The 22,116-nt window shown below is 46.3% G+C and overlaps 1 protein-coding gene across 4 annotated transcripts in view; it reads right to left on the reverse strand.

Moving 5' to 3' along the window:
- TRIM37 (tripartite motif containing 37) overlaps positions 1-22,116 on the reverse strand; it is a 943,514-nt gene that overhangs the window by 486,448 nt on the left and 434,950 nt on the right. For all 4 annotated transcript variants that reach the window (XM_069226401.1, XM_069226400.1, XM_069226402.1 and 1 more), the window contains 2 exons: positions 20,025-20,204; positions 19,602-19,716 (listed from right to left, as the gene is read on the reverse strand). In XM_069226401.1, the coding sequence (XP_069082502.1) occupies positions 19,602-19,716; positions 20,025-20,204 (295 nt within the window). The remainder of the gene's footprint in view (positions 1-19,601; positions 19,717-20,024; positions 20,205-22,116) is intronic.

A 22,116-nucleotide genomic window follows, 5' to 3' on the forward strand; every position in this document is an offset into this window, starting at 1 on the left:
ATGCCTTTCACAAATGAAAGCAAGCGGATTTTAAAAGACAAGCCCACAAACCAATGAAAGTGACTGACATGACATGGTTAGAAGTCCACAGAGAGATTACTGCAGGGGACGGAAAGCTTTGCGCTCGCCCCTAAAAAGTGGAATGTGAAAGGCAGTCCCCCACCTAAGGAAGTCGAATCAGAGCGGCGGTGGACAAACTAGGAATCCCAATAGGTGAGTACCAGAGTGACCCCCAGCGACCAGGAGAATAGAGGTAAGTACCTGGTTTTCCCCAAAACCAACAGGTGGACTTTGGAAGAGGATTGTGCAAGACCCAGACAAGACTGGAAGAACCCAGAGATGGATCCCAATAGAAGAGGACCTGCAAAGGAAGGGAACCAAGTCCAGTTCGAGTTGGAGTGTCCGGCTGTGGCAGGAGCCACTACCCACCCTTCTGTGGATGCAAGACCAGGTCAACGTGGACGACGAAGGTCAGCAGTACAGCACAGGAGCTGAAGAGGAGTTCCAGGAGTGATGCAAGTGATGTCCCATGTCGGCAGTCACGAAGTCGGTCAGTGGTGCTGGAGAACCACCAACAAGCCTTGGCAAATGCAAGAGGTGGAGAACAAGGTTTTGCAAGGCTAAAGAAGACCAGTAAGGTCCAGGGGACTTGACCCATGGAAGGGAGTCCGGGTGACCCTTAGCAGCTGGGAGAGTCACAAGAAGAGGAGGCAGCCCCCACAGGGACACAAGGGCAGCAGGCACAGGAGTCACAGTGAGGCCCACTCAGCACACCTGAAGAAGTGTCCCATGTCCCTGGAGCAGCAGGCAGGAGACTCTGCATTGCAGGAAGGAGTGCTGGGGGCTGGGACTACACAGAGCCTGAAGATCCCCTGGAGGAGGAACAAACACGACTTGGTAGCTGCAAGAGTTGCAATGCATAGGGGTACTGTGCTGCAAGAAAAGGCAAGGGATTACCGTCTCCCAAGTTGGACAACTGTAGAGAGGACCAAGGGAACCACTCCAGAGCTGGTCAAACAGTAGGAGCGCAGAAACCTGTCTGACGGGTGGCAGCAGCACGGGCTGTCTAGAAAACCCCAGAAGACTAGTAGGAGTAAGGCTGGGTGTCCTCTAAGGAGCCCCTAGAGTGTATGGAATAATACAATCAATACTAGCAACAGTATTGGGGTATGATTCCGACAGGTTTGATATCAAACATTCCCAGGTTCAGAGTTACCATTATGTAGCTGGACACAGGTAGTGTGACCTGTGTCCAGTACACAGGTAAAATGGCTTCCCCGCATTTATGAAGTCCAGTGATATGGAACTGGAGTTCGCAGGAGCACATCTGCTCAAGCAGGGGTGTCCTCACACACAGGGACCTGCAACCTGCCATCTGGGCTAGGAGGGCCTACCATAGGGATGACTTACAGTAACCGGGTGCAGTGACCTGTAGTGAAAGGGTGCATGCATCTTTTCACACAGGCTACAATGGCAGGCCTGCAGACACCTTTTGCATGGACTCCCATGGGCGGCACAATATATGCTGCAGCCCATGGGGAACATCTGGTGCCCCAATGCCCTGGGTACCTAAGTACCATATACTAGGGACTTATATGGGGGCACCAGTATGCCAACTGTTAAGTGTGCAAAGTCCTAGGCAACCCAATTTAGAAGGAGAGAACACAGTCACTGGGTCCTGGTTAGCAGGCTCCCAGTGAACACAGTCAGAACACACTGACAGCAGGCAAAAAGTGGGGGTAACCATGCCAAAAAGGGGGTACTTTCCTACACCCCTTAGGCAGCTGAATCTATGAAAGTTGATGTCCTGGACAGAGAGAGCCCGATTACAAGTAAGTACTGTTGGATGCAATAGATAATGTATCTAATACATTCTGACATCTAGGTGTCTTGAGTTTATTGGATGCAATAATTATCATATATTCCAGGGTTTTGGGGGATGACATGCAGAACGTGGTGCTTAGTGCACCAAACGCTACATGTTCCAGTAAATACTGTGCCTTTCCCTTTGCTAAATTCCAGCAGGGTGTATGTGCTGTCATTTAGTGCAATCTTTATCCAATCTCGTAATTACGGAGTGTCAAACACTGCACCTTTGTAATTATGATCCCTGCACCAAGAGCTTGTGTAGAGATCACACTTCAACAGCCACATGTAATCAGGTGCACAATGTCTCAACATTCATTTGTAAAAGGTCTAGTGTCTCACAAGTGTCTCACAAGTGTCCTTCTTGATGGCGAGTGTCTTAAAAGTGATGGAGAAGTGCTTTGGTTCTGAATATTTTTCTCCCTGAATATGCGTTATGTTAAATTAAGGTCTGGAAAAAAAATGGTTCTGTTATGGAGATTTTAGGAAAGGGAAGAATTGACTCAAATAAAGTTGAGCAAGGAAACAGGTCATTGTGGTCACGTTCGGGTGTAAGCAATTATTCATGCTTGCGGTCACTACGGTCTGGATACTTTTAGTGTGGGTATAGAGGTACTGCCCTTTCTCCAGAGTATAGCAGCAGACCTAAACATTTTGCCAATTTTGAGCAACTCAATCCACTGGGTACTACCCCCTCCTTTCTTTAGGATCATTTAAAACACTTAATGTAAACAAAGAAAATTTTAAATCAGAGAATTAAACCTCATAAAACAGAGTGACAAAACCCTAGGGCCTAGAGGTATTCGGGGATCCTTTCTGCAAGAGCTAGAAAAATAACTGAGTCTGGGGAAAAATGCTGAGGTTTCATGCTGAAAGGTTTAATTAAAAAAACATTTAGCCAGCTAGGGCTTAGTAAAGTTTGGTCTTAATTTGGGAAGTTCAGTTTTTCACCGCCTCTAAAACTAAGCACATATGCCAGGGCATGGCTCAGTGTCATGGCTACAGTCCATCATTTTACAAGATTATTGATTAAATCATTTGGTTAAGCCTGGAGCACATGTTGTGGTCTGTTTCTGTCAGACTTTTTCGAAGGTGGACTCAGCCTCTTCAGACAGCAGGTGTTGCAAATCAAGTTGCTGGCCCTGTACGTCCCAAGAAGGTCTGTGTCCTCCATACAAGCTTGTATTCAAAGCACCACAATGGACCTCATAGATCTGGCAGCAGCATTAACGGTGTCCAGAAAAGACCAGCCTGCACAGCTTGTTTGGATGCTTCCATTCTATCCACCAGAATATTTTGAAAATCATTAACAAGCATTTCTGGATGATTTTGGGTAGCCAAGACTGCTCTCCACTTCAGTACATGTTTGTATCTTACCAAAAGACAAATGGCATTAGACGATTTAAGGGCAAGGCTGCCTTAGATGAAGATTTTCTACCCTAAAGTATTGGTCTTCTGGATTATATCAAGTGAATCCGAGGGATACTGTTTTTTGTTTGTGTTCCAGTTCCTAAAGTACGTCACCTGGCAGTTCGGGCTGGGCTGTTGAGGTTGGAGCAGGTTCAAGGCTGATCTGCATATAGCTGGGTGCAAACTTGCATAATGGGCAAAAGAACAATGGGTTGGAACGCTACCCCGAGCGTTTGGCAGGCATTTCTCTCACCACCTTTGGTGCTACTGTTCTTGGATTCAGAGCACTGAACTACCAGGCTATTCAGTGTTGCGTGTAAAGAGGCAGGGATCATCTGAGGGAACTGCTCAACATTTAGAGGAGTCTGCAGAAGAAGCTGATTGTTGTTTCTTCAATCGTTCCTTCACACAACCCAGCAAGGCATCATTAAACAGGAAGAACGAGTTACTTACCTTCGGTAACGACTTTTCTGGTGGATACATTAGCTACCTGTGGATTCCTCACCTAATGAATTCTCCCATGGCGCCAGCATTCGACGGAAATCTTCTTCCTAGTCTCTTCACGTTGACGAGGACGTCACTCTAGCCCACGCGACGCCGTCTGACGTCATACAGGCAATAAGAGGTCCTCGACGACGTGCCGACGTCAGTACCAATCATTTTTTACGTGCATGAGAACAACCAGGCAATGCAATGAAAGAGCAAGGCAACATCCCATAACATTGTAAAATACACAACATTGCATGAATAGCTGTAAATCTTTTATATATATATAACTCTCTCTTTTAAAAAAAATATATATATACACATCAAGTATATACACAAAGATATATACATATATACATATATAAATATATTATACACAACATCTATTGCACCCTCGAAGACCAAGAGGAGCGCACTCAAGGATTACTTGGTAAGACCAAAAAGGCAACGGGGAGGCGGGTGGGACCGTGAGGAATCCACAGGTAGCTAATGTATCCACCAGAAAAGTCGTTACCGAAGGTAAGTAACTCGTTCTTCTGATGGATACAACTACCTGTGGATTCCTCACCTAATGAATAGAGTCCCAAAGCAGTACCACGCCTGGCGGTGGGTGCCTAAATGGTCAAACCAAGAAATCCTGCAGCACTGACCGTGCAAAATGGCCGTCCCTTCTAACCTCAGAATCCAAACAGTAATGTTTTGCAAAAGTGTGAAGGGACGACCAAGTTGCGGCCTTGCAGATGTCGACCACAGGAACACCTCTGGCCAAGGCCGAAGTGGCCGACTTAGCTCTGATAGGAATGAGCTCTAATGCCCTCAGGAGGATCTTTCTTTGCCAAAGAGTAACAGATTTTAATGCAAAGAACAACCCACCTGGATAGTGTTCTCTTGTGGACTGCCGTTCCTCTCCTCTTGCCCACGTATCCAATAAACAGCTGATCCTCCAGCCTGAAATCCTTTGTTCTATCAATAAAGAAGCTCAACGCCCTCTTTGGGTCCAGACGGTGCAGTCTTTCTTCCTCTTTGGAAGGATGAGGCGGAGGATAGAACATGGACAAAGTAATTGCCTGAGCCAAATGGAAAGGTGAAACAACCTTCGGGAGGAAAGCAGCCTTGGTCCTCAACACCACCTTATCTCCATAAAAAGTTGTATAAGGGGGCTTTACTGATAAGGCCTGCAACTCACTCACTCTCCTTGCTGATGTTATAGCTATCAGGAAGACTGTTTTGAAAAACAAATACCTTAAGGGGCAAGAATGCATAGGTTCAAAAGGGGACCCCATAAGGAAAGTCAGGACCAAGGACAAATCCCATTGCGGCATAACGAATGGTTTTGGAGGATATTTATTTAGAAGACCTTTCAAGAATCTGATAACAATAGGGGATTTAAATAAAGATGGTTGGTCTGGAAGACATATGAAGGCTGACAAGGCCGATAAATAACCCTTAATGGTAGCCACTGCACAACCTTTCTGCGCTAGAGACAGAGCAAAAGACAAAACGTCCGATAGATGAGCATGTAAGGGATCAATCTGCCTCTCTCCACACCACGCAACAAATTTAGACCATCTATTAGCGTAGATAGATTTAGTGGAGTGTCGCCTGGCCGCTAATATAACATCCACTACCTCAGGCGGGAGAGAGAAAGAACTCAGGTTGCCCGTTCAATCTCCAGGCATGTAGGTGCAGACTCTGGAGGTTGGGGTGTAAAACCTGCCCCTGCGACAGCGAGAGGAGGTCTGCCCTGAGAGGGAGACGGAGCGGAGGGCACATTGAGAGTTGGAGATGGTCGGAGTACCATACCCTCCTTGGCCAATCCGGAGCTATTAGGATGACTAGAGCCCGGTCCTGGCGAATCTTCCTCAATACTCGAGGAATCAAGGGTATGGGAGGAAACGCGTAAAGCAACTGGCCGCACCAGGTTATTTGAAACGCGTCCCCCAACGCTCCCTGCATCGGATACTGGAGGCTGCAGAATAACGGACAATGCGCGTTCTCTCGAGTGGCAAACAGATCTACCCGAGGAAACCCCCACCTCTGGAAGATTAAACGGACTTGATCTGGATGGAGACGCCACTCGTGGTCTGCCGAGAATTGGCGACTGAGACTGTCCGCACACACGTTTAAAGACTCCGGCCAGATGGTTTGCTATGAAGCAAATCTGATGGTCCTTTGCCCAGGACCATAGTCGAAGAGCTTCTCTGCAGAGAAGGTACGACCCCACTCCTCCCTGCTTGTTTATGTACCACATCGTGGTAGTATTGTCCGTTAGGACCTGTACCGACTGACCACGAAGGGAAGGGAGGAAGGCCTTGAGAGCCAGACGTACAGCCCGTAACTCTAACAGATTGATGTGAAACATCTGTTCCTCTGGAGACCAAAGGCCTTTGATCTCCAGATCCCCCAGATGAGCTCCCCACCCTAGAGTGGAAGCATCCGTTATGACTGTGGCCACTGGTGGCGACTGCTCGAACGGCTTTCCTTGTGAAAGATTGTTGCTTGCAATCCACCACTTCAAATCCACAGCAGCATCTCTGGAGATCTTGACAGTACTCTCTAGATCCCCTTTGTGTTGAGACCACTGCCTTCGGAGGCACCACTGAAGAGCCCTCATGTGCCAGCGAGCATGCGTGACCAACAGAATGCAGGAGGCAAACAGACCGAGCAGACGAAGGACCTTGAGGACTGGAACTACCGCTCCATTTCGAAACATTGGAACCAAATCCTGAATATCTTGAATCCGCTGAGGCGGAGGAAAGGCCCGACCCAATGTTGTATCCAGTACTGCCCCTATGAACAGGAGGCGCTGAGAGGGCCCTAGGTGAGATTTGGGCTCGTTCACCGAAAAACCCAGGTCGAACAACAACTGGGTTGTTGACTGCAGATGATGCGACACAAGCTCCGGCGACTTGGCTTTGATCAACCAGTCGTCCAAGTAAGGGAATACTGCTATCCCCTTCCTTCTGAGTTCTGCCGCAACCACCGACATCACCTTCGTGAAGACTCGAGGTGCTGAAGTAAGACCGAACGGAAGGACCGCAAACTGATAGTGCTGCGATCCCACCACAAACCGGAGATACTTCCTGTGTGACTTGAGTATCGGGATATGAAAGTAAGCATCCTGCAAGTCGACAGACACCATCCAGTCTTCCTTGTTCAACGCCAAAAGCACCTGTGCTAGGGTCAGCATCTTGAACTTTTCCTGCTTGAGGAACCAATTCAAGATCCTCAGGTCCAGGATTGGTCTCAAACGACCATCCTTCTTGGGAATCAGGAAATACCTTGAGTAACATCCTCGACCCCTTTCCTGCTCTGGGACCAACTCCACCGCGCCATTTGAAAGGAGGGCTTGTACCTCCTGTTCTAGCAACAGGAGGTGTTCTTCTGAACAATAAGAAGGGCGGGGCGGGATGAGGGGCGGGAACTCCCGAAAGGGAAGGGTGTAGCCTTTTCCCACAATACTGAGAACCCAAGTGTCCGTTGTAACAGTCTTCCATTTGTTGAGAAAATGCTGTAATCTTCCCCCTACAGGAGAGGAGTGAGTGGGAAATGGTGGAAGCCTAAGGCTGCTTCCCCTGCTGCACCCCGCCAGAGGATGAGGAAGAGGCAGAATGCTGCTGAGAGGCTCCTCTGGTGCGGACCCTACCTCTCCCTCTAAAAGATCTATAGGGATGGGAAGAGGCAGGTTGCTGATATCTTCCCCGAAAGGAAGAGGAGGAAGAGCCACGCCCAAATCCACGAAACCTCCTGAAAAATCTTGAAGAGGCCGTGGAAGAAGGAGCTTGGAGCCCTAACGACTTAGCCGTGGCCCTGCTCTCCTTAAAACGTTCCAAGGCCGAATCAGCCTTGGCTCCAAACAGTTTGTCCCCATCAAACGGGAGATCCAACAATGTGGACTGTACATCCGCAGAAAAGCCCGAGTTACGGAGCCAGGCCTGCCTCCTTGCCACCACAGTTGTGCCCATTGCTCTGGCCACCGAGTCGGTCGTATCCAGTCCAGTCTGGATAATCTGGGTCGCAGCAGCCTGGGCATTTGAAACAACATCCAAAAGACCCTGGGGAAGCTCTGTAAATGATGAGGAAATGTCATCCATCAGAGCATGGATATACCTCCCCAGGATACAGGTTGTGTTGGTGGCCTTCAACGCCAGACTGCAGGACGAAAAAATCTTCTTGGACTGCGCCTCCAGTTTCTTTGAATCTCTGTCCCCAGGCACCGTCGGGAAAGAACCAGGCGCTGACTTGGATGAACAGGAGGCCTGCACCACCAAGCTCTCCGGCGTAGGGTGCCTAGACAGAAAACCAGGGTCAGTTGGAGCCGCCCGATACCTCCTGGCCACTGCTCTGTGAACTGCTGGGGAAGATGCCGGCCTCTTCCACACCTCTAACACCGGATCCAGCAGAGCGTCATTAAATGGCAAAAGAGGCTCCGCCGCAGCTGAGGCCGGATGAGGCACCTCTGTTAGAAGGTTTTGTTTTGCCTCCACCACCGGCAAAGGCAGGTCCAAAAAACTAGCTGCCTTCCGTACCACTGCGTGAAAGGAAGCAGCCTCCTCAGTATATTCTCCCGGGGACGAAAGATCCCACTCAGGGGAAGTATCCAGCCCACTGGCCGACTCCAGACCACGCAGCCCATCACCCGAGTCCTCTAGCTCTCCTTCCTCCAGGGCTCGTTGGTACTCCTGCTCCTCTAATACACGTAGAGCACGTCTCCTCGAATGAAGCCGTTGCTCAATACGCGGAGTCGACAGTGCCTCCGCCGAAGTCGAAGATCGGCGCCGATCTTCAGAAGCCACCGACGCCGCGTCCGGCGCCACAGGTAACTTCGGCGCCGACGAAAGAGCAGTCGAAGCAGATGGACCCACCGGAGTCACAGGCCGAAATCCCGACGTCGACGGGATGGAAATCCTCGGGGCCAATCCCTCTGAAGCCACCGGAGCGGCCACCGGCGCCGACACCGGCGCCGAGCCCACGTTCCCAAAAGAGAGAAAGGGCATAAAGGGTGCCGGCCGAAGAGGCGCAGGATCACCCAATGAAAAGGCCAAAGGCCCAGCCGGAGCACCCCCTGGAGCCATCTGTTGGAAGATGGCATACATCGCATTCAAGAATGCGGAACTATCGGCTGTAGGGGTGGGAAAAGCCGGATACTGGGGTGCCTGTCTCGGAGGCGACCCCGACGCCGGCCTCGACGTCTGCGACGCCGGAGATAACACCTGAGGCTCCAATACCTCAATCACCGACGCCTGTCCAGGTGAAGTCGGAGACGCCGGGGAGGGCAACGGCGTCGAAGGATGCGGCGTAACCGTGGGACTGATCTCCCATGTCCTTCGGCGCCGATCCGAAGACCTGGAACGAGTCTCCTTGCTTGAATGACGCCGAGATTCTCTACGGCGCCGGGAGTCTCGATGACGCCGATGTCTTGGCGAAGAAGACTTCTTGTGATGCTTTTCTTTTTTCGATTTCGCCATAAACAGCTTCGCCTCACGTTCCTGGAGGGCCTTTGGATTCATGTGCTGGCATGAATCACAAGTCGAGACGTCGTGGTCGGAGCTCAAACACCAAAGGCAGTCGGAATGAGGATCCGTCACTGACATCTTGCCTCCACACTCACGACAAGGCTTGAATCCAGACTTTCTCTGCGACATTATTACCACAGCGAAAGACTACGCAGCAAAAATACACTGTAACCACAAAAGTAACAGTTGCTCCCTCGAAGATAACCGTTTCGAATGCACGGAAAAAAGGGAACGGACGTCGGCACGTCGTCGAGGACCTCTTATTGCCTGTATGACGTCAGACGGCGTCGCGTGGGCTAGAGTGACGTCCTCGTCGACGTGAAGAGACTAGGAAGAAGATTTCCGTCGAATGCTGGCGCCATGGGAGAATTCATTAGGTGAGGAATCCACAGGTAGTTGTATCCATCAGAAGACTTGTATATGTAGCCTGCCTTTGCAATAAATTAGCTAATGATAGAAGACTTGGTTGTTCTTTGTGAAGGGGTATCCAAGCTCACTGCAGTGTTGACCATTGCAGCAATACCACTGTGTGTCCGCTCGGAGGATAACAGGCCTTCCAACAAGAGACAGTCCACTTTTAGGGAAGAGTCCAACTCACTAGCCTTCTGTAAATTAGTGGATATATGTGGTGTACTTCTTGGGGAGGTCCCCTCTTCCACTTTATTCTCTTGTGTCCTGAACAGTGAGGTAATTACCTTTGATAACGCCCTTTCTGGGGGGATACTCTATCTAACCACATATTCCTCACCTCAGAACATCCTCCAGGTGCCTCAATGGATTTTTTTTCTAGCAGAGATCTTGGTGCCACTGCATACAAGTCCCACCTCTGCCAACTGATGTCCGTTTCGCCTTTCCACATCCTCAGACACAGAGCATGAACAAATTATTGGTAATAATGTGTTGATGACCAACGGGAGACCTTTTTAGATGGTAAAAAAAAAAGCCAATGTGCACAACAGGAAGTCGGGGCTGGATGTGTGGGGGGTGGGGGGGCGGTGTTGTCAGTGAGAAATCTGCAGTTAAGTAGAGTATCCACCAAAATGAGTGTTACAGAATTTAAGTAACTAGTTCTGCTACCGGATACTTATAACCACAGATTCAGTGCCTAAGATAGATATTAAAGAAGTACAAGGTAGTGGGTGAGTGGAGTAGGTCAGACCAAAATGTCTTGAAGAAATGGACCTGGCTGTCAAGGTAGTAGTGCTTTGTGAATGTATGCATCAACGTCTCCCAGATATCAAAGACTGGCACCCCTCACACAATGTTGTGGTAGCTGCCTTGTTGTTGGCAGAATGGACCCCCAGACATTCTTGGGGGCAGGTATGTTGGAACTTCTTGGCCAGAGAGAATTATCCATCTCAACAAGGTTCTTTTCTACACAGCCTTTCCTTTCTTTGCTCCAGTGAACCACACAATATGTTGATAGTCTACTCAATGGTCCTTGGTGCAACTTATGTAATAGCTTAAACTCCAATTGGGGTCCAACAAAAGGAACCTCTCATTTCGAAGGGTTAGCAAAACCCACTGGCAGAGTGATGGATTACTTTCAGCAAGAAGGCCACCCAAGTCTTCAGCACCAATTTGTCCAGCAACAATTGGGCAAGACTGTGACACTGACATTGCCTGCTGTTCACTCATGTGAAGAGCTGACGTAATTGCAGCGTGGAGAACAGTCATCAAGGTCAGGAGACACAAGGAACAGCTATGCTTAGGCTCAAAAGGAATTAAGGAGAAGAAAGTCAAGTCCAAATTTAAGGTCCCACTGTAGCATCTCAAGCAGTTTGGGAGGGAATATATGTGTCACACCTTATTAAATCTGTACATAACAGGTGATTTCAGCAAGGATGGCTGGCCGGGAAAATTTGAAAGACTGAAAGAGCTGGAGAAAAAAACCTTTTACATTGCCCACTGCAAGGTCTTACTGGGTTAAGGATAAACAAACACAAAAAGAAAACAACGTCCAACAGCTTTGCTTTGTCAGTGTCCCAGGAAAAACATCAGGTTAAGAACTTGTTCCAGTGTCCAGCTGTAAGGAACTGTCTTGTTGTCATGATCACCCCAAATGTTTTGGGATGATGCTGCTGGTTTTCCCACCGTGAGAGTGCCCTGAGGCCTGCTAACTAGACTTCAGTGCCACTGTCCTGACCAATAAACATGTATGTTTGATTCGCCTATACCAAAATTACATAACCTAACTTACTTATAAGTCTATAGTGTCTGGTACCAGAGGTCCCCAGAACATGTGAGATATAGTGCCCCCACCCCAAGAGACTGCAGCACTTGTTGTGCCACCCTCAGTGGGACAAGGTACAATACTTCTCCCAGCCTGCTGTTTTAAACACTGCTATCTCGACTTTGCCATTTTAAACAATGTGAAAGCCCACACCTCCTTTTTTAAAGGTGTATAAGCCACCTCTACAGCAGGACTATGAAGTCCTGAGGCAGGGTGCAGCACACTGAAAAGCAGAACATGTGTTTTACATGCTCTGACAGTGAAAAAAAACAACCGACTACTCATCTGTGGTAACTTCTGAACAGGACTTCTAAAGTTGGTACTTCAAGGTATCAAACAACTTGTTACGTTAAGCCAGACTGGATGCCCAGATCGAAATAAATGTAACTTGTTGCTACATGAAACTTTAGAAAGTTGCTGCTCTGTAGCCCAAGTCTCTTAGTGGCCGTTTGCAGCTGATGGCCACAAAATAGCTTCCGGCCCGCCAAGGGAGACGTATTAACAACTACCAAGACAGAGAACAATAGAGGCCTGCTGCTGAAGGAGGTGTTACCTCCTCTTGTCAGGAAGCCACACGGGGTGTTAGCCCAAAAAGTGAGATTCAAAGGGGACACCGCCTTTGAAGGGCAAATGGTAAACATCCACCAGAAGGAGCTGCACTTTGCCTGGGTAGACAGTTTGGCACCAGGGACAGAAAGAGGGCACAGAGGCCAAACCGTTTTTTGTGGGCATGTAGCCCCCTGGTAGCTATATCTCTAGGGTGGGCTACCAAGCTCCACAAACCAACAAAGGGTTTCAGTCATCCTGGCAGTGGCAGAATAAAGCTGGGGTAGATAGATGCCACACTTCACAGGAAGGTGTCATAAGACTAGAGGGAACCAAGAGGCCTTCAGCTAGTGACTGCAATCTGCCCCTTAAGGGCACTTTCTGGGCATACAAAGTTCAACAATGGCACCCAGAACTCAGACCTCACCTAGACTGGTGAAGAGAACTGGAGAAATGGACTGAAGAAGTACTGCCCTGCTGACCTTGGACATGACAAAGAGAGGCTGCAATGAAGTTGGACTGCACCTGCTGCCCCTTCGAGTAGCAAAGGAAAGAACTGTGCCTGCTGTGTCCTGCTGGAGGACAAGACGCCTCGGGCCCCAGCCAGAAGGAGAGACTCCAAGATACAGTCGGCTGATTTCCTGTTCACAGCACAAGGCCACAAAAGCTGAAGAAGCCTGCCTGGAAAGTTGGCAGCCAAGGTCACCGATCATCATTCCTCACCAAGCCCGTGTACTGAGGAGTAGCCCTGATAAGATCCCTATTGAGTGCACAGTATCTTTCAACATCATCTGCACTCAGTATCCCTTGCTTCAGCATCCTGTATCCCTTACATCAGGACGTTAATTGCAAACGGACAGTAATACTGGAAATGGATTGGAGGTTGCTTTTCTTACGAAGGTAGTTGCTCCTTTGGACCTTTTGGTCCCTTGACAGAATCCATGCCAGAGGAGGGAGCCCAAAGTATTTCTAAGTGACAGCATTCATCTGTAGGGTAACTTTTTGTTGGAAAATTTTGTCAAATTCGTTGAAGAGTGAAAACTCTTGATTTATTGTTCCTTATCAAATCTATATCTCCAGAACCCTCTGGTGGATCTTTTTCATTTGGTGTCTATAAATTCATAAATTTTTATTAATTTTCATTATTTTTATGAATTGGTGTCACATTTTTTTAGAGTTATGTTTCTTTCTTTTTCATTTGTTTAGGTATTGTTTAAATGCTTTACACTTGTTCCTTTGTTAAAGCCTGACCGCTTGAAGCCAAGACTACCCAGGGTTGAGCTAAGGCCTGACAAATAAAAATTTGTCCTAAATTTGTTGGAAGTGTATTACATGGTGAGGTCTCACTACCACACCATATAATACATCCCATTTCCTCACACCAGTGTAGATGGATTTTGTGGAGGGTGTCTCGTGGCGAGTACGACATCTACAACCTCCGGTGGCAGAACGTCTGCCGTTGCCTAATCTTCATGTATAGAGGTGTAAGCTGCAAATAATCGGGGGATAGGCTCTGCCATGTTATTTGGACAGAAGTTCCTCAAAAAGTAATTGCCTGATTGGAGGACAGATGCTAATGGGTCAGGACCTCTAGGTACCACCTTCCTGTGGCCCAATCAAAAATCATCAGGATGACTTGGGCCCAGTTGTTCTTGATTATCTTCTGAACTCTTGGCAGGAGAATTATTAGTGGGAAGGTGTACCTGAGTCGCTTGTCCTATTACAGCAAGAATCCCTCGCCAAACAAATGTTCCAAGAAAGGTCAAAGGCCCTCCGTCCTTTTTGGGATGAGGCAATAGCAAGAGTAACAAGCCTGTCTTTCTTGAAGTCCAATACCTTCCCTGTGGCACCCTTGGCAAGCAATAGGTGTACCTCTTGTAGTAGGATGGACAGAGGCTCTGCTTACATTTGTTCTGTGTGAGAGCAATACTGGGTGGAGGGACAAGAGAAAAGATAGGGTGTAGTCCGTTTGAGCAAATTGCAAAACCCATCCCTCAGACATGATGGATCACTAATCCGGGACAAAATGCTGAGCCACCCACCCCAACCCACCCACTAGCTGGGCATATGTGCCACTGAAGGCAAACTGAGGAGGTTTGTAGGCCGTTGGAAGACTGGCATCCCCAGCTGGCCTACATGTTACCCATGGGCTCTGCATCCGTGGCCCGAAAAGAACTGGGGTGCATGCATCATCAATGGCTCAGAAGGCTGTCTATACATCTATGCCAGCCCTCTGGAATGGGACCTAAGTGTCTGCAACAGGTGCAAGCAATTGGTTGGCAGGGGTTAACAGCCACAAACAATGTGCTATAGTTTTGTTATCCTTAAATATTCCGAAGTGGAGTCCGCCTTATCGCTCAAGAGAAGAGACCCACCCCACCCCTAGAGGGCATGTCCATTAGCAAGGTCTGTGCATCGCCAGAGGACTTAGCAGATCCCGTCGAGGCTTATCTACAAAGGACTACACTGGTACCAACCTCCCTGCCAATGCAATCTGTGGTATTTAAACAGATGCCTGTAACATACTTGCTGCATACTGCCCATCATGTATCCTTCAGTACTGCCGGTGAGACCTTGCTGGCCTTTTCCAAAGGCATGGGAGTATCCACCTAACAGACTTTGTTTACAGACTGCAGTGCCAAGCTGGAAAAGGAAAAATATGTTTGTCAAAGGTGCCTATCATTTTGAAATCTTTATCTGGAGGACTGGTCTGAAACAAGGTAAGGTTCTTTATAATGGCCACAGTCTATACAATAAGATTCACTGAACTGTGGTCTTGGTCACAAATCCAGGTCAGCAGGGACCAGTATAAGTCGTCTGGCTACCTTTCAGGTGACAAGTAGGGCAAGAATATGGTTGCCCTTCAGATTATTTATGAAAGCATCATTAAATTGGAGGAGGACATCAGAGGCTTCCGACCACGACTTAGGATGTCCGCCAAAACAGTCACCCTATTTTGAATGGAGGGCAGCTGTAATTCTAGCACTGTCCTCTGGACCACCACTGCAAACAAGGCACTTTTTTCATTGGTGGTCCCTGTAACGAGTGTGAAGCTCTGTTTTAGGGGAGGCAACGAGGCCACGGCCATTTTGTAAAGCAAGGTATTCTGGGTTGAACTGTTCTCTGGTTACAGGGTCAGTGCCAAAAAGAGTGGAGACACGGCTGATAGCTGCATTGCAGTTGAGGCAGGTGGCTAAAGTCAAGGTGCATAACAGTGGGTTATACTTTTGTAATTTCATAGTGCAACATCAGTCGAGCTGGAACAGGAGTCAGTTGAGAATACAATATGGGAGTCTGTATTGGATGATGGAGTTGGTGACCAGCGTGGAGCTCAGGGACAGGATGAAAGCCCATATCAGAGTCTGTACAGCCTAGTAACAGGTCCAAAGGGCACAGATGGTGCACAGGAGAGGACCCACCAGGGTAACCAGATTGGAGGCCAGCTAATTATATCCACCATAGCCTTTTTGAAGGCATGAATCTGCTGCAGGGTCGACAGTGGCCTGGGAAGCTGGCTTTATGCTTGCTATTATACTTGGATTTACCTTGGAACTTCAAGCAAAGTTGGAAAGGTCACAGGAACAGCTCTAGGAATCAGATCAGAATAAGGATTTGGTATGGGATCTATGTGAAAAGCATAATTTCCTCTTGTATTCACAGACATAAAACTTCACTTCTGAGCCAAGAATCTCCTTCTGGTGCATGTAGGTGTACTTATTACACAACTTAGCGTTGATTTCTTAAGACAGGCACCGTAGGCACACCCTGTGATGGTCTGTGACCAATATCTGCTTCCTGCAGCACAGCTTTAATCCTGACATTTCTGGTGGGGGACACTGTTACCACCACAAGGCGGACCATAGCCTGCTTTTAGCCTTTGATGTTTCTGCATCAGTGTCATCCCTGTGTCTTTTATCATGCTACAGGTTTAAACCTATACCCATATAATGCCTCAAAGGTGGTTTTGAGAGACAGCAGACAGAGAGCAGGTGTGCATCAGTTCAAATCGGGTACACAAAGTCAGAACCAAATGAAGGTCCCAGTGCAGCATCACAAAAGGCTTCGGTGGAAACGTATGAAACAGACCTTTAAGAAAATGTCCCTTCGTGGGGCTTACCACTTTAAGGATAATGAAGATAGAATAGTAGGAATTTGAAGGGAGAGTATGCTCTCGAGCTGTAATCCACCAACACCTTTGAAGTTTAAGGGCAACTTTGCTAGATGGAGAAGAGAAGAAACACACTATACTTTAAGAGTTTGCCAAAGTACAAAACAGACACTAGTATGGAACGAATCCAAAAAGCTTAATTGTAGTCTGTTAATACTCTGTACCTTTTAAAAACTAAAATAGTTCCTGGTATTGCTTCTCCCTGACAAAATTCCTCTGAAGAGGTCCTATAAAATATGCCCTGCACCGATTAATTACAGAAGAAATCATCTAAAATCATGTAGACATTTATCCTTCAGAAGTTACAGTATTGGATTTACTTTAGGACAAGTCAGTCATAACAGCTAAGCGACCCAAAAAACTGGTCTTAATCACCCAAATGGATAACAGGATTCCCATTTTGAGGAGAAACTAACAGTCTGGATGACTGCACATAGTTATACGTTCTAATGATAAACAGAAGATAGTGCACCTATCTCAGAGCATACGCACACAAGGTGCTTAGTTATTGAACTGCTATGCATTCATCTGAGGAATGTCTGTACAATGGCAGCATGGAGGGACTATAAAACATGAAACTAATTGGTAAGCTAGCAATTTATAATTACATCAGTCAAGTAATTCCTGGGAAGTCAGTTACCCTTATTACAAAAAGGGTCTGCTTGAAAAACTCCTTTCCTCTTTCCAATACACAGCACCGTCAAACACATGAAGAGAACTTAGAACAATTAACACTCCTAGTGCATACTTGGGGAAAGCAGTGCTTGGACTTAAACACTACCTGGTATTGGTATCTCAGTAACCCTGCTCAGAATACCGTGGACTGTGAGAAAGGCTATTTAGTAGCTGAAAACACATCAAGCGTTCCAAGCCACAATGAAAATTCAATAAACTGAAGAAAATCGGGGAGTGTGCTGTCCTCTCTTATGGATTGAGTACTAGGATTGTTGATATGTAAAACTTTAAACTGAAAAACCAAAGGTTAATATGAATTTACAGTTAGGTGAAAATGTCAGTTAACACGTAACATTCAAGGCTCAAAAACCACTGAGATTCACCTTCATTGTTACTTTTGTTCTCATATCCCTTTTGTTCCTTATACTCCATCGCTGCTTCCTCTCCTTGCTATATTTCCTTGCTTTGCCCCTTTTTTGCCTCTCCGCTTCTTCCTTATTGACATCTTCCTTTTTCTATCTCACTTCTACAGTTCTCCCTCTCCATAAAACGCCTCTTTCTCACTGTACACTCAAATTTCCCCTCCAAATCTCCTTCTTCCTTCTTTATCTTTGTTATTTGTCCTTTCCACTTACTCCATTCCTATCCTCCTATTAAGACTTTTCATCTCCTGTTCATATCTCCTTTTCTTTACTCTCCTATATAACTATCAATACCATCTTTCCCTTCTCCTTTGTTCAATTTCTCGCCTCATAGTTTCTTTGCATACTTCATATCCCACTGTCACATCACTCATTTCTTTCCTTCAACAGCTGACTCCAAACAAAATTAATCCACTTATATTGCTTTCCACCCTTCTGTTTTATCTTCAATTCTTCTACCTTTTTACCTCCTCTATAACCTCAAGCCCTATTTCCTGGTGCTCTTATTTTTTTATCGCATTACAAACCCCATGCACAAACTCAATGAATCCATTACTAGGCCTCTGCTCTTGCTGTAGCCTTCATTCTGGGTTTAAAAGCGCTGTCTGGGACCTTTTCCAATCTCTGAGCAGTGATTCTTCCAGCAATTGGACGGGGCAAGGCTCCTCACCAGAATAGTCTCCTCAAATGGTCTATATACACTGATACCTCACCATCGCTCTCTCATCCCCAGAAGAAGTCTTGTACAACCTACATCAAACTAGTCACAGGTTCACCTAGTTTGTATGTCCTTCAAGAGAGCTACTTAATTTAGATAACAGCTAGTTACGGTTTACCTTTGATTTTTAACATCAGTTATCTTTCCTTGTGAAGCTTCACAGGTTTGTTCAAAAGCTTTCAACACCAGCGCATCCTCCTACAGAACACAGGAAAGACTTCACAAATAGTCTAGAGGTCACTATGCTCACAAAAGCAGTAAGTAATATACCCAACATACTGGACAGAGCTTCTCAGATATCCAATAAATACTTAGGGGGACATCAGCATGCCCACAACTGCATTCAACTCAGAACACACCATCATAAAACTGTAAAAATCTAAATCAGACTTATTACACACACCATACACAGTCCATAAAAGGCAGCAAGTGGAAACTAGGGTTCTGCAGAACTACCCAATTCACAATCAATACTATACTACTGCCTGCGATGGGATCCTCAAATCCAGCGAAAGAAGTTACCAAAACCAGAGTAGCACCGTAAGACCATGCCAATAGCAGGATAAGCACCAAGTGTAACATATTAGTAGTTGAGAACCAACCAAAAAAATGGATGTGATTCTTTAATCCTGAGAATATGAGAGTATAAGGGTCAAGAAAAGCATGTGTGCTGCCAATATTTTCTTGTATTAATGTGTGATGAGAAGTTTTAAAGCATAGGACTAGCAAAGTGCTAGTCACGCTGTGCTAGAAAGGGACAAAATCTTTTGCTATTTATAAAGCAAAGTCTTTAAGCATAGGATTAGCACAGTTCCATCCTTGCCACGTTGTAAATGACAAAAGCCTTTTACCACTCCAGGAACAGTATTATTATAGCTTTATATAGGTAAAATACCATCCAAGCCCACCTGCAGTGAGCAAAAGCACCACGACACGTGTTTCGTTATTATAGCTCTTCAGAGAGGTTTAGCTTTGTCTAGACATGAGGGAGCACCCAGTACAAGTCAAAACAATACAGTTTCAGGCATAGAGTGGAGCATAAAATATGCTAAAAAGAAGGGCGAACGCTGGGTAGTTCCCAAGTTTAGGTGGAGACCATCTCTGGTATAGCACACAATACAACACCAGTGGCAACCAGAGTTGTCTAGTCTCATTTGCAAATATATATATATATATATATACATATATATATATATACATATACACACACACACAAACACACACATATACACGATCTAGGATCACTGTTGCATATGTTGGTTAAAGCCAACTTTATCGGTTAGTGGTACCACTCTTAGCCAACAACAGCACTCCCTGAAAACCAGATTCTGGGAAACGCGGTCTACTAGCCCAGAAAGGGAAATTATTTGGGATGGCGTTCTCATCAATTCCACTCTCACATTATCTAATCAACTGTATAAATTGGAGAGAATGCATAATCCTATATAAGTGTCTAATTATCATGAAAAAATTACCAGGCACTCAAACTGAAAATAATGTAGATACCAAGCTCAATGGCTAAGGAATACCAAGTGCATACACACAAAGTGCTTAAACCTACCTCTTTTAGGTTGGTTATTTGTTGAATGTAGGTAGTCTGTGCAGTCTCTAGTTGACTTATGTACCAGTGCTGGTCTCGACATTTCTGAAAGAAGGTAGGTGAACGCACCTGGAACCTTTCAAATGTAATTGAAAAAAAGAATTGCTGTAGTATTAGCAGTATTTTATAAATAACTGAAACTGAAACTGAAAAATGAGGTTGAAAAAATAGTCAACTGTAACTGGTCAAAACACTGAATGTATAACAATCACAAATATTTTTGATGTCTGGCAGCCATGGCAAATTCAAGTATTAGAGGATTTTGTTACAATAGATCCCTAAAGCACAATAAATAAAACAGGTACATTTTCACAAAAAAGTGGGCAAACAAATCTGAAGTAATGAATTTCAAGAGCTTGAAAAAAGTAAAAAATGATGTCTAACCGCAAAACAACAGTATCATTCGGTCTGTTCAAATATCCCTCGTTTGCAAGCAAGTCCAGGCGGAAAAATCTGTTGTACCCCCAGCACTCGCCGACCTCAAAATCAGAAGCAAATTCTCGTATGATGTTTTTTGAAGGGTCATTTGAGCACTGATGAACCATCTCCACTCTATACTCATATCTGGAAGACAATATTAAGAAAGTTAGGTTTAAATCCATTTACTATACAACATTAACAAAGTAGGATACATGCACGTACTTAATTAAATTTCTGCTAAGGCAGCGGTGAGCTTCTAAATATAATGGAATTACAGCGCTTCCAGAAACACTGTTTATTAACATAGTTACTACTGAAGGAGCAAAAGGAGTGGAAAGACCAAATAAAAAGAAAATACCTATCAACGTGCCCAGAGAAGCATCACCTGTCAAGTTCAGACTAAACTGCTCCTAAAGAAAACCATCCTCTAATCAACCTGCCAGAAATTCAGTCCCATGCTCCTCCACCTACAGTAGGCAGCCCAGACAGCAGCGTTTTTAATGGACGGAACTAGGAACATAGTTACTGAGCATATAGAAGCAGCTTTTTCTTAAAAAAAAAAAAATTCTTCCCCCAATGTTCCACCCTGTAATTTGTAAGCAATACCACTGCGGCTGCACACCGTTTTAAAAGCATCCCAGATCACTGTATAATAGGTGCCATGATACTGTGTAATGGAAGTTATTAACCCTGTGAGTTTTACAGTTAGGCTCTGAATTTATTTGCACAAATCCATATAAGTTCAGCAGGGAGAGTTATTTCAAGCAACTATAACTCATGCCCTGACTCCCGCCCCATCATGCACAGTTTTTTCCTCAATAAACTGGATGCTAATGTTTCATTGATATATTTATTGATGCTATAAAAGTTGTCATTAGTGTTGTAATATCTCGGATAATTAGCAGTGCATGACGGGGGCGCGAGCAATAGTTACCTTAGGGCGCGAGTTATACTTACTTGAAATGACAAATTCAAAACCTAAATATGTCTCTCTAACCTTTGGCTTGTTAAGTGACTACGTTTAAAAAAACATCTATTTCCTAACTATAACGTCCCTGAAACCTTTGTTTTTTTCAGTGAATTTCTATGTTCTGTACTTTAACCCAACCACCACTGCGCACAACCTTCGGCCAAATACGGCAGGGGTTGGTCGCAGGGCCTGTCTCTCTGGGGGTGAAGAGGTGTGAGAGGGTGTCTCTGGGTGTGAGTGTGTCTGTATGGTTGTGTGTGAGGGGGTCTATGTGGGTGTGAGAGTGTGTGGGTGTGAGAATGGGTGCGAGAGGGTCTCTGGGTGTGACAGAGGGTATGAGCGTGTCTCTGTGAGTGTGTGTGTCTGAGTGGGTCTGCAAGAGTCTGAGTGAGTCTCTGGGTGGATGTGAGTGGGTGTGTGGGTTTGAGTGGGTGTAAGTGGGTGCGCGAGTCTGAGTAGGTGCATGGGTCTGTGAGTGGCTGTGTGAGTATCTAAGTGGGTCTGTGAGCTGGTGCTTGAGTGTCTCAGATGCTCTGTGAGTGAGTGCATGAGTCTGAGTTGGTTTCCGAGCCTGAATGGATCTACGAGTGGGTGCGTGAGTGAGTGGGTCTGTGATTGGGTGCATGAATGTCTGAGTGGGTCTGCGAGTGGGGGCATAAGTCTCTGAATGGGTCTGTGAGTGTGTGTGTGTGTGTGTGTGTGTGTGTGTGTGTGTGTGTCTGAGTGGGTCTGTGAGTGGGTGCGTGAATGACTGAGTGGGTCCGTGAGTGTGTTTATCTAAGTGGGTCTGTGGGTGAGTGAATGTCTGGGTGTGTGAATGTATAAGGGGGTCTGTGAGTGGGTGCTTAAGTGCCTGAGAAGGTCTGTGAGTGGGTACATGAGTCTCTGAGTGGGTCTGTGTGAGTGGGTGCATGAATGTCTAAATGGGTCTGTGGGTGCGTGACTCAGTGTGTGGGTGAGTAAGTGAGTGGGGGCTTAAGTGCCTGGGAAGGTCTGAGTGGGTGCACGGGTCTCTGAGTGGGTCCGAGTGGGTGTGTGAGCCTGAATGGGTCTCTGAGTGGGTGCATGAATGTCTGAGAGTGGGTG

The sequence above is a fragment of the Pleurodeles waltl genome, chromosome 3_1 (genome assembly GCF_031143425.1).
Source record: "Pleurodeles waltl isolate 20211129_DDA chromosome 3_1, aPleWal1.hap1.20221129, whole genome shotgun sequence".
Lineage (NCBI taxonomy): Eukaryota > Metazoa > Chordata > Amphibia > Caudata > Salamandridae > Pleurodeles > Pleurodeles waltl.